Source organism: Parambassis ranga, chromosome 2, assembly GCF_900634625.1.
Source record: "Parambassis ranga chromosome 2, fParRan2.1, whole genome shotgun sequence".
Classification (NCBI taxonomy): domain Eukaryota; kingdom Metazoa; phylum Chordata; class Actinopteri; family Ambassidae; genus Parambassis; species Parambassis ranga.
Genome location: NC_041023.1, coordinates 46,577,575 through 46,589,991, shown reverse-complemented (window position 1 = coordinate 46,589,991; position 12,417 = coordinate 46,577,575). Strand labels below are relative to the sequence as shown.

General features: G+C 51.2%; 1 protein-coding gene across 1 annotated transcript in view; it reads right to left on the bottom strand.

Moving 5' to 3' along the window:
* Positions 1-12,417, bottom strand: part of LOC114431637 (glutamate receptor ionotropic, kainate 5-like) — a 46,626-nt gene that overhangs the window by 15,336 nt on the left and 18,873 nt on the right. The window contains exons 12-18 of the mRNA XM_028399208.1: positions 10,379-10,492; positions 7,340-7,449; positions 6,975-7,148; positions 4,545-4,710; positions 4,243-4,468; positions 1,324-1,452; positions 500-621 (exon numbers count right to left, since the gene is read on the bottom strand). Coding sequence (XP_028255009.1) covers positions 500-621; positions 1,324-1,452; positions 4,243-4,468; positions 4,545-4,710; positions 6,975-7,148; positions 7,340-7,449; positions 10,379-10,492 — 1,041 coding nt within the window. The remainder of the gene's footprint in view (positions 1-499; positions 622-1,323; positions 1,453-4,242; positions 4,469-4,544; positions 4,711-6,974; positions 7,149-7,339; positions 7,450-10,378; positions 10,493-12,417) is intronic.

Genomic DNA, 12,417 nt, shown 5'->3' with positions numbered 1-12,417 from the left:
GAGAGTGTGTGTGTGTGTGTGTGAGAGTGTGTGTGTGAGTGTGTGTGTGAGTGTGAGTGTGTGTGTGAGTGTGTGTGTGTGTGAGTGTGTGAGTGTGTGTGTGTGTGTGTGTGTGTGTGTGTGTGTGTCTGTGTGTGTGAGTGTGTGTGTCTGTGTGAGTGTGTGTGTGTGTGTGTGTCTGTGTGTGTGAGTGTGTGTGTCTGTGTGAGTGTGTGTGTGTGTCTGTGTGTGTGAGTGTGTGTGTGTGTGTCTGTGTGTGTGTGAGTGTGTGTCTGCCCGGTAAAAGCAGTCAGAGCACAAAGTCACATAAATGGCCGATAAATGAAGGTCAAAAACAAAGTGTGTGCAGAGGACGAGCGAGCGGGCGAGACACACTGAATATAAATGTGGAGAGAGAGAGAGGCGGATGACCTACTGAGGTGTGGTGGAGGCCGGGGGCGGGGCAGGAAGATGAGGACGTAATAGGGAGAAGAGGAGGAGGTGGAGGATGAAGGTTTACCTCATCCGTCTCAGCCGTGCGGCGCGTCGACCACACAAACTCCATGATGGCCACGAAGACGGCGATGATGAGGCCACAGATCAGCACCACGAAGATGCCGCCGATGTTCTCCATGCCGAGGCCTGCAGTGCACACACACACACACACATTATGGCTGAGCTAGTGAACAAAGGAAACCTCACACACAGAGAGACGCTGATCAATTCCACCATCAAAACAAACGGTGTCTGGTCAGACTGATGCATCAGGAGGAAGAACAGGATACAGACACACGGGTGGCTCAATAATGAAAATGCAGTCGATGGACAGACACAAAGCAAGACGTCCCATAACAGACTGAAGGTAGACGTCCCTCATGGCGAGCTCACGGCGAACCATCGGGACGATCCTTCCTTCCCGCTCTGACCTGTCTGTGCTAATGCTTGATCAATCTGTCATCCAGCCGATCACAGTATTAAACACTGTGGCGCTAAGTTACAGCTAGCAGGCTAACCAACCCTGCTCTGCAGAGCTAGCACACATTAGCTTTGTAGCATCATGTAGCGTTTATCATTAGCCACAAATATAAATAAGACAAGTTTGTATCATGAAAATGTTAGCGTGGTAAAATGTTGACTTTAATGAGAGCTGCTGAATCAATGAATGATCCATACATCTGTTAGCCTTACAGAAGCTAACACAGATTCCTGCTAGCTGTGACATTTCTGAGATGTTTTCTTTGCCTGCAGCAGGTATGAACCCTGAGCTGCCGGTAAACAGCGACCCACCAACACATGTGGTGATAGAAGAAAGTGACAGAGGAGAATGAAGCACATGACGGACACCTTTGGCTCGGTGGTCCTCCTCTTTGGGACACTGTCCTCCCTCCCACCAGCGCCTCTTCAGGATCTCCAGCCTGTTGCTCTCCTGCAGCTGTAGGATCCCCAGAGTGATCTCATCTCTGAACGGAGAGCCTGAGGAAGAGGAGGAGGAGGAAGAGTCATTGTAAAATCAAACCATGTAGTGCAGCGCTCCGTCCCGCCGGCAGGACGCGACGAGTGACCCGTCAAACACTGCGTGGAAGTTTGAATCAGCAGCTTGAACTAAGTCAGGTGGGTTTCGGTGGCTCCTGAACCACATGGCTTAAGAAATGACCTTTGGTCATGTGTTCCCCATGAAGATGATGGCGAGGAGACGTTAACCTGCATCTCTGAAGCACGATAATATAAAACCAGTTTGTAGGTGACCTTTGACCCCACAGAGCTGAACTCTGAGGCTCTCCTCCAGCTCTGCGGGGGTCTCTGAGCCTGTACAGGGTTAAATTACACTGGACCCCGTGGTTCATATTTTGCCCAGGCAGCTGTAAATGACCTGACTTCCATCATGGCCGCCGCTCTTCATCCATCTTCTCTTTTGTTCCATTAAAAGCTGACAGTGAGCTCAGAGGATGACGGACAGCAGCGAGTTTCCAGGAAACAGAGAACGAGACAAAGCGCCGACACAGATCAGTTCTGTTTTAAAGATGCAGCAGGATTCATCTGTGCCTCCTCCTGACATCTACTCCTCTTCATTCCTAACAAAACCAATTACGTGCTTTTTTTAAATATGAATTCTCTTTGAAGCCACATGTCACGCCCGGCAAGTTTCCAGAAGGAAGACGAACTTCTCCTCAGTTATCCTTCCTCCTCGTGTTTCCATCAGCTGAGCCCGAGTGAGGACATTTAATTATAATCTAAAACCTTCGTTTGTCATAAATGAAATGAATCAATACATCGTTTGTTTTTAGTTTTCTTGTAAGTTAGATTTCTGCCCCATGAGAAACAGATGAAGGAGTCAGAAGCCCCAGCTGCCTGCAGAGGAGTACACGTTCTAAACTCCAACACCCAGAATGCACCGGGCTTAAGCTGCATCACTGAAGCTAACACTCAGGCACTCTGGTCTCAGATGATAGGTTCTCTTCTAGTGTCGATTGTACGGGGGGTGAATTTTTTACAACTCACTTGTTTCAATTGTATTCGGACTTAAAATTACGCATAATTATGGGCGTTGCCGCTTGAGTGACAGATGTTTGGCGTATCACAGCGCGAGTTTCCTGCTTCCACAATCACCCGCCACCCCCTAAACCCCGCTCGTGCTCCCGCCCTTTGTCCATAGTTGGAGTTTTGGCGGACGTGGCTCTGCCAACATGGCGGCGGTCATCACGTCCCGGAGCCTCCCACCGAGCCTCAGAACGACTCTTCAGAAACAAACGGGTGACGTCACGGAAGCTCCGTCCATAGTTTTTACTGTCAGTGGTTTGAATCCACTCCCTCCTCCCCTCATGGAGCTCAGTGTGGGGCTCCACAGTGAACTCACTGACAGCATTTTCAGACGTTTCAGACTCCACCTCCTTCATTTTCTGTCGCCGTTAATGATGTCATTGCTGCCGGCTAAAGTTATGATTTGTGCCATTACAGCCCAATAAAGGTTTATTAAACATTAATAAACAAACAGCCGGTCTGCTGCTCCTTTAAACCATCATTATATTTATAAGACAGGTGACGTCACTTCTGTTCCCGTTCTTTTAGCCGGTCTGTGCAATGCATGATGGGACATATCACTGAAAGTAGTGACCATCGGATGGACACTACTTTTCATGATGCATTGTGGGATACATTGAGGGCCCTATATGGGGTCTATAATTTCTCACTAAGAATTCAGACAGCTCTACAACATGGCGGAGGCTCTGTACAGACTCTGTATAGGAGCACATGTAGTGATCAGGGAGCGAATTCAGACACAGCCAGAGTAACTGCATGAGCATGTGACAAAGACAAAGACTGCAGGGGCCCCGCCCGGGACCAGCAGCTGTCCCCGCCCGGGACCAGCAGCTGTCCCCGCCCGGGACCAGCAGCTGTCCCCGCCCGGGACCAGCAGCTCTGCCCCTCACCCTGATGTCTGCCCCCTCTGACCTGCCTGCTGCTCATATAAACAGCACTGAGAGTGTTTGATGCTCCATCGAGGCCTTTTTAAGAGAAGTCACAACATTATGATTATTTAAAAAAAAGAAAAAGAAAAATTCTGACAGTAAATTTGTGAATTTAAAAAATCATTTTTACACATTCTAATCAGACAGTTCCTCTGGAAGGGTTTTGGATTTTTTGTGGTGACGTGCTCCGGAGCAGCGTTGGTGCCTTGTGTCGGCTTTGTGTGTGTCGGCTTTGTGTGTGTCGGCTTTGTGTGGACGCTTCAACTTGCAGGTTTAGTAGTTTTAGAACCTGGAGGACCTTTTCAGCTTTAAGCAGCCTGACTTCCCACTGTGTGTGATGATAATGACCGTCTGTCAGTCAGCGCTGTGAGCAGGAGGCCAGGCGTCCGCCGGGTGACTCTGCTGCTTTTATTTTCATCACTTAGCGGGCTGACTGACAGGCCGGCCTCCCCAAACCCTCCTCATCTTCCCGCCGCTCCGGCTCCTCTCTCCACATCTGTTCCTCCTTCCTCAAATGAACCATGCTAATCTATGCACGAGCACTTATCATCAGAAACACGTCTGAGGCCGAGGACGCCGCAGACCCACGCCAAATCAGGACGGATTTAATCTGCCAAGAACAGCAGCTGCACAGAGAATATGACCCGGTTAATGGCTGAAACAGAGACGACGCACAAGGTGCCCGACCGAGCGTGATGTGGCTGCGCTGGATTACAAACAGGAAGTCAACAAGCACGTGTCGTGATGTCACACAGCCAGCAGCCGTAGAGGTCATCTCCTAAGCGGGGGCACTCACCCAGAGGCATGCCGATGCCGTATCCCTTGGTGTCCAGCAGGCCTCCGATCTGCGTCAGGTTGCAGTTGAGGCTGCGGTAGTACTCGTTCATGGTGCTCTCCATCAGGAAGGCGTACTTGGAGTTGAGGACGCGGGCGATGCCTTCCTCTGTGCTCTTCACGAACACGCTGGGCTGCTTGGAGTTCATGTAGTTCCACATGCGCTGGTACGTCTGGTACCGTGAGTTCTGCAGGAGCAGGAGGATTAAAATGGTTCAGATGTTCTGTGATGCTGTCTGTCTCTCTCACGTGTCCTCGTCTCACCATGAAGAAGGTCATGGTGGAGCCTCCGTGGATGGTGCCGTACTGGATGTTGGTCTGGTCGGCCAGGTCGTCGGCGGACTCGATGGGCACCTCCATCCTCTGCACGGTGAGGAACGCCGCCAGGTTGGCCGTGTAGGACGAGATGATGATGAGCGTGAACGCCCACCTGGAGGACAAGAGAAGAAGAGGAAGAGCTTTAACTTCTATTCACCCTGAAAGAGTCATCGTCTTCCTCCTGTCATTAGGAGCTGAGAGGCGAAGGCAGCAGGGAGACAGATGGAGGGCGCCGCAGGACACGTCAGGAGTTTCAGGTAAAAATCATCAACCTAAAGATGAACCCTGCTGCAGCAGAGAGGAGCAGGACGCCTCCGCTGCAGAGGAAATGAGACGGAAGGGACGAGAGGGGGGGGCGGGTGAAGGACACAACAAACAACATCCAGCACCACGCAGGTTAATTATGTTAATGTGTTCGTCCTGAGCTACGTTCAACCTCTGCACAAACTGTAACTAGCAGCCTCACAGCAGGTCAGACACTCTGAGTGTTGGTCATGTGACTCACATGTGACTCCATCATGGCTTCCTGCCTGCCAACATATATATATAGCGCTGTACATCAAACACGATGCATTCAAGGACATCGGACATCACACACACTCAGTCCCAGTAGCTGCAGTCAGACAGATGGTGTGGTGATACTGGAGGGTCCGTCAGCGCCGCTTCTCCGACAGCTGTCGGCCTCGTCTGGCACCAAGACTCATAACCACTGATGACTGCTGCAGCACAGGCTGCAACACACTGACTGTCTGACTGTCGTCTGTCTGTCTGTCTGTCTGACTGACTGACTGACTGTCTGACTGTCTGACTGTCTGACTGACTGACTGTCTGTCTGACTGTCTGTCTGACTGTCTGACTGTCTGTCTGTCTGTGTCTGACTGTCTGACTGACTGTCTGTCTGTCTGTCTGTCTGACTGTCTGTCTGTGTCTGACTGACTGACTGTCTGTCTGTCTGTGTCTGACTGACTGTCTGTCTGACTGTCTGTCTGTCTGTGTCTGACTGTGTCTGACTGACTGTCTGTCTGTCTGTCTGTCTGTCCGTCTGTCTGACTGACTGTCTGTCTGTCTGTCTGTCTGACTGACTGTCCGTCCTCACTGTCTGTCTGTCTGTCTGTCTGTCTGACTGACTGACTGTGTCTGACTGACTGTCTGTCTGACTGACTGATTGACTGACTGACTGTCTGTCTGTCTGACTGACTGACTGTCTGACTGACTGTGACTGACTGTCTGACTGTCTGTCTGTCTGTGACTGACTGTCTGACTGTCTGACTGACTGACTGTCTGTCTGTCTGTCTGACTGACTGACTGTCTGTCTGTCCTCACTGTCTGTCTGTCTGTCTGTCCTCACTGTCTGTCTGTCTGTCTGTCTGTGTCTGTCTGTCTGTCTGTCTGTCCTCACTGTCTGTCTGTCTGTCTGTGTCTGTCTGTCTGTCTGTCCTCACTGTCTGTCTGTGTCTGTCTGTCTGTCCTCACTGTCTGTCTGTCTGTCTGTCTGTCTGTCTGTCTGTCCTCACTGTCTGTCTGTCTGTCTGTGTCTGTCTGTCTGTCTGTCTGTCTGTCTGTCCTCACTGTCTGTCTGTCTGTCTGTCTGTCTGTCCTCACTGTCTGTCTGTCTGTCTGTGTCTGTCTGTCTGTCTGTCTGTCCTCACTGTCTGTCTGTCTGTCTGTCTGTCTGTCCTCACTGTCTGTCTGTCTGTCTGTCTGTCTGTCTGTCCTCACTGTCTGTCTGTCTGTCTGTCTGTCCTCACTGTCTGTCTGTCTGTCTGTCTGTCTGTCTGTCTGTCTGACTGACTGACTGTCTGTCCTTCCTCACTGTCTGTCTGTCTGTCTGTCCTCACTGTCTGTCTGTCTGTCTGTGTCTGTCTGTCTGTCTGTCTGTCCTCACTGTCTGTCTGTCTGTCTGTCTGTCTGTCCTCACTGTCTGTCTGTCTGTCTGTGTCTGTCTGTCTGTCTGTCTGTCTGTCTGTGTCTGTCTGTCTGTCCTCACTGTCTGTCTGTCTGTCTGTGTCTGTCTGTCTGTCTGTCCTCACTGTCTGTCTGTCTGTCTGTCTGTCTGTCTGTCTGTCCTCACTGTCTGTCTGTCTGTCTGTCTGTCTGTCTGTCCTCACTGTCTGTCTGTCTGTCTGTGTCTGTCTGTCTGTCCTCACTGTCTGTCTGTCTGTCTGTCTGTCTGTCCTCACTGTCTGTCTGTCTGTCTGTGTCTGTCTGTCTGTCCTCACTGTCTGTCTGTCTGTCTGTCTGTCCTCACTGTCTGTCTGTCTGTCTGTCTGTGTCTGTCTGTCTGTCTGTCTGTCTGAGCATGCCCCCTGTAACATGCTTCTCTGCTTTCCTTACTGGCGGATGTGTGAAGCAAAGTGTGCAGAACCTGACACGTACCAGACTCCGCTGACGCAGCGGGTGGACAGGGCCCGCGGCATGATCTCAGAGCCCTGCTGCATGAAGCCGCCGACGGGGAACCACAGGCTGTTCCCCAGAGTGTACTGGTTCTCCAGGATGTCCCGGCGCTCCCTCAGACATGGGTGAGGGTTGTACCACTCGTAAGGGCTGAGCCTGGCGGGACGAGACAGGAGGGCACCGAAGTGTTAAAGCAGACTCACAACTTTAAAGAAACTACACAAAAAAACCTGTTCAGACGCTCAGAGAACAGAATCAGAGGCAGGAAGAGACGGAGAGAGGGAGGTGACACCTGGACACACACAGACTGATGTGTCCACAGCGGACAGAGGCAGCATGTGTGTTACCTGGCGGCGAGGAAGAGGACGCAGCTGACGGCGAGGTAAGCCAGCAGCATGAAGAGCCAGACGGCCGGAGAGAACGGGTCCAGGAAGGAGAAGTAACCTGGTTTACGGCCCTGAAACACACACACACAGTAACTTGTATTTACACCTGATGCTCACACACATCGGACTCTTTAGCAGAAGACCTAGACGCCATGAGACAGCGAGTCAATCCTATTGTTCCCATAGCAACCCCTAACCCAACCCAGTGATGTTTTTAAACCTGTATGTGTGTGTGGGGGGATCTCATCATCATCATCTCATCATTCAGCCAAAATGGAGGAAAATCAGAACGACGGCTGAGTTCATTAAAGCTCCAGTCATCTGCTCTGATTGAGTCCAGTCTGGGAGTTCATCCACTCCTCACTGCCAAATACAGACAGCAGGGAGGGGGGTGATGAAACGGGCCAATGAGAAGCGGCTCACCGGGGACGCTCGCAGACGGCTGTTAGCACTTGAAAATGTTGTAGCTGCTACTGGAAGGTTCATCTGGTTTCTGTTTGAGCTGCAGGAGGAAGCACGAGTTATTATTCTGCTCTGAGAGGCTCCAGTTCTCCAGGTGTACCGCTGTCAGTCTGAAAGAGAGGGTTCCGTTCCTGAGCTGGAGACGTTGACAGTTCTCTGCACGCTGTGACTGACAGATGGTCATTATCACAATTCACTGCTGCCAGCCGGGAGACATTAGAAGCTCGACGCCATGTTTTTCCACTCACATGTGAAGTTCACGAGGCCCGGCCGGCGCCGCTCAAAGCGTGAATCCAAACAAGTACACAGAGTGAGGAAACATCGGGTGGATGGCAGGAGGAGGGAGGAGGGGGGAGGAGCAGACTAACGAGTCACAACAAACACGGCTCGCAGCTGGACGTCCAGTGCTGAGCTAACGTTTCTGCTACTTCCTGTAGCCTTCATCTGGCACCGCCTCATCATCACATAAGAGAAGCTGATTGTTCACGTGACCATATCTAACTCCTGACTGTCCACATCAGCTGCAGGAGCAGGATGCTAACAGTGCTAACAGAGCTAAGTGTGTTGGCCTGTGTGCTGCTCACCTGCAGACTCACACAGCCAACAGTCTGCAGCTGAGCAGCATGTGTTAGCGAAGCTAAGCTAACACTTCACACACACCACCAGCAGCAGTCTGCCTCCCTGCTCCTCCTTCACCGCTCTGATCTTCACGCTTGGCTCCTGAGCTCCTCTTTGGTTTCTTCACTGCCATCAGAGAACATCCAGCCACAGGGCTCCATCTGAGGGTTAGCTGCTGGCTGACACATGCCTGACGTGGAGGTCCAGTGGTTCTGTGGACCTGCTCCGAATCTGGAGGGACTGTCCACACCCTTATAGACTGATATCTTCTGTAAGCTTTATTTCAAAGGGAAATGTACATTCACGTATGTTTATTTCCTAGAAGAGGAGCAGAGATCCTGATGTTCTAGTGTCTGTCAGCAGTGCTGCTGTTCATCCCACCGAATTCATGACTCTTCACTCCAAATCCTCCCGCTCGCTCTCTCCCGATGGGGGCAAGGGATGGATCTGTGACTGCTCATCAGCTGGTCGCTGTGAGACTGTAAACGGCCTCCGCAGGTCTTAGTGTGAGTAAAACTCTGCTCCGACTTAATCCTAAAACAAACACTTAAGAAAACAGCGGCCCGGACGCTGGCGTGCTGCCTGGCTGCACACACACTAACCAGCCGACTGATCCCTCAGTGGACTGGATCAAACATGGAGGACAGGTGGTGGAGGTGAACGCTGATGAGCTGAGGAGGAGGAGGAGGAAGAGGCGTCCTCAGTCTGCACTTTTAAAGTGGACACTGGGGGAACTGCACCTAAAATAAGTAAACAGCAGCAGCTTCACTGCAACATCAAGTATAATAAATCTGAAGAAGTGTCTGAAGGCAGAGAGCGCCGCTCGTCTTCTTCCTCTTCTCTTATTCTAAAGTAGTTTTTATATTTCTGACAAACTCTTTCAGGTGACACCCCCCAGAGGATGCAGCGACAGCACAGAGTATTGTTGTGTGTTGCATCACAGGCTCAGGTACAGTCACTTCACAGAGACCTCACATCCACTGGTTCTGTCTTATGGTGCCAGCGTTCCTCCTAACGTTCCCACAGTGACAGGTTTCTGCAGGAGGCGCAGTGTTTGAAGGAGAATAAAGAGCTTTTAATATCCTCTCTGAGGACTCACCTGAACAGTCAGGCTCACAGGAAGTGGTTTAGAGTCCCGTCATGGAGGCAGACTCAGCGATCCTGCTCTCAGGATGAATGATATTTTACACTGAGCTGCTGCTGCTGTCAGCCCCACACTGCCCCCCCCTGGACTCAGGTATGTATGTCCTGGACTCACAGTTTGACCCGAGCAGTCAGGGGACGGCCGCCTGCAGCAGCACGGCTCCTGCTGAGGAGGCGGCCGCTGATGTGACTGTCAGAACTCATCAAATCGCCACAGAAAGAGGGACGGCGAATGTCAAGAGCAGCAGGCGTCGCTGTTCGGTCTGTATGTGGACTCTGCAGGCGGGAACAGAGGCAGCTCCGGACTCTGAGCTGCTCTCTGGGACATGAACAGCCTGCTGCATCTTTTGATCGTCCAAACTGAGAACAGCTCCACCATCGTCCAGGACCATCACATCACCTACTACAGAGGATCCGTATGGACCCTGAGGCGAGCAGGATCGATCACAGCTGATCCCTCTCACCCCGGACTCTTTAAGCCACGGCCCATCAGGACCTCAGACCACCACCACAGTTTCTCCACCTCCACAGCTGGCCTCATCAGCAGGGCGTAGGCCCACTGTCAGAGCCCTCCCACCCACCACTCAGAGACCATCATCATCATCACACTACTTTAACAGAACTCCTCCTTCATCTATTACCATGAACCCTGCACTGAATGAATCCGGTGCTGCTCCTTATCAGACATTCTTAATACTTTTATATTTGAATCATTTTTAGTAAGAAATGTTTTCGCTGCTCGTCTCAGTGTGCTTAAAGACAGAAACAGAGTGTTACCAGATGGACTCGGTACAGGATGCTGATCCCCAGAGTCATGAAGGGTTTGGAGAAATCGATGACTTTCTCCCTCTCTGAGGTGATGGTGAAGCCGGCGACAGCCAGGTCTGCTTTCTGCAGAGACAGGAAACACATGTTATTAAGATTCAACTGACTGTGCAGAACGTACAGATGTTCTCAGAACACCGTCAGGTGGAAGATGAAGATGAGGAGTAAACAAATGAGGACAGGATTAAGATCGAGACTGAGGAAGAGGGGTGCGTTCAGGGTGACTGGTGGAGCGTGGGAAAAAAAGATGAGCTGGAAATGAGAGGAGGCAGCATCACAACAGAAACAGGAGGAGGAGAGAGAGGAAGACGCTGGGTGGAGGAGGACATGGGGCCTGTCCACTCTCTCTGTCCACTCTCTTCCTCTGTCCACATTCTCTTCTTCTCCTCCTATGTCCACATTCTCTCCTCCTCTGTCCACTCTCCTCCTCTGCCCACAGTCTCTTCCTCTGTCCACTCTCTCCTCCTCTGTCCACTCTCTCCTCCTCTGTCCACATTCTCCTCTCCTCCTCCTCTGTCCACTCTCCTCCTCTGTCCACTCTCTCCTCTGTCCACTCTCTCCTCCTCTGTCCACTCTCTCCTCCTCTGTCCACTCTCTCCTCCTCTGTCCACATTCTCCTCTCCTCCTCCTCTGTCCACTCTCCTCCTCTGTCCACTCTCCTCCTCTGTCCACTCTCCTCCTATGTCCACATTCTCTCCTCCTCTGTCCACTCTCCTCCTATGTCCACATTCTCTCCTCCTCTGTCCACTCTCTCCTCCTCTGTCCACATTCTCCTCTCCTCCTTCTCTGTCCACTCTCTCCTCCTCTGTCCACACTCTCTTCTCCTCCTCCTCTGTCCACTCTCCTCCTCCTCTGTCCACATTCTCTTCCTCTGTCCACACTCTCTTCCGCCACAGAAGCCATAATTAAAAGCTGCACTTTGTTCCGGATGTTTGCCTTTGCAGAGATTCTTTAATGAAGTATTGATTTGTTATTGTGCAGCAGTCAGTGTTCAGCCTGCTGAATTACAAGTTAACGGTGAACTGTTACGGTGCACCACTAAAAGTGCCAGATACCCCCTTTAGTTGTGGTGGAGGGTGGTGGGTGCGGTGGTCTGTGGGTAAATCATGGGGCTCATGCTGATGTTTTTCCTGCAGCTTGTTACAGCTGATGTGAGTGATGACTGGTTTTCAGAACCTTTAGAACTACAAGTTAAACATTTATAACATGTGGAGCTCCTGTTTGTCTCCATGATTTTGCTGTTTCCATGGAGACGCAGGGCTTTAAATTGCAGTCTGAAAAACTGCTCGGAGATTCGAGGGTAAAATGTTCTCTTGTTTGCAGCATGTAGTGCAATACCCACACTGCCCACAAGGGGTTAGGAACTTCATCTAACACACACACACTTCCATGATGCTGGTTCATTAGTTGTTATGGTAACAGATGGGGGGGGGGGGTGCGAGACGTGGGCTCGGCGCTGCTGACGGCACCATCATCATCCACAGCACAAGAAGAGTCAGAGTCAGCCGAGCTGTGGCCCCGAGCAGCAGACACACCCGAAGACGCTGAAGCCCAGACCGGCCCGTTGTTTTTTCAGAGAAAGTGGCTCATTAAAGTCGAGCGGAGTCTAATTAAAGCTGCGCCTGCGACCAGAACTCTGAGAGAAAGTCAAGACGATAAGAAGAGTGTGTGTGAGTGTGTGTGTGTGTGTGTGAGTGTGTGTGTGTGTGTGTGTGTGTGTGTGAGTGTGTGTGTGTGTGTGAGTGTGTGTGTGTGTGTGTGAGTGTGTGTGTGTGTGAGTGTGTGTGTGAGTGTGTGTGTGTGAGAGTGTGTGTGTGTGTGTGTGAGTGAGTGTGTGTGTGTGTGTGTGTGTGTGTGTGTGTGTGTGTGTGAGTGTGTGTGTGTGTGTCTGTGTGTGTGAGTGTGTGTGAGTGTGTGTGTGTGAAGACTCAGTCATCTGTGTTTTTGTTCCTGTGAAGACATTTTTGGAAAATGGGGACATTATTTGAAGC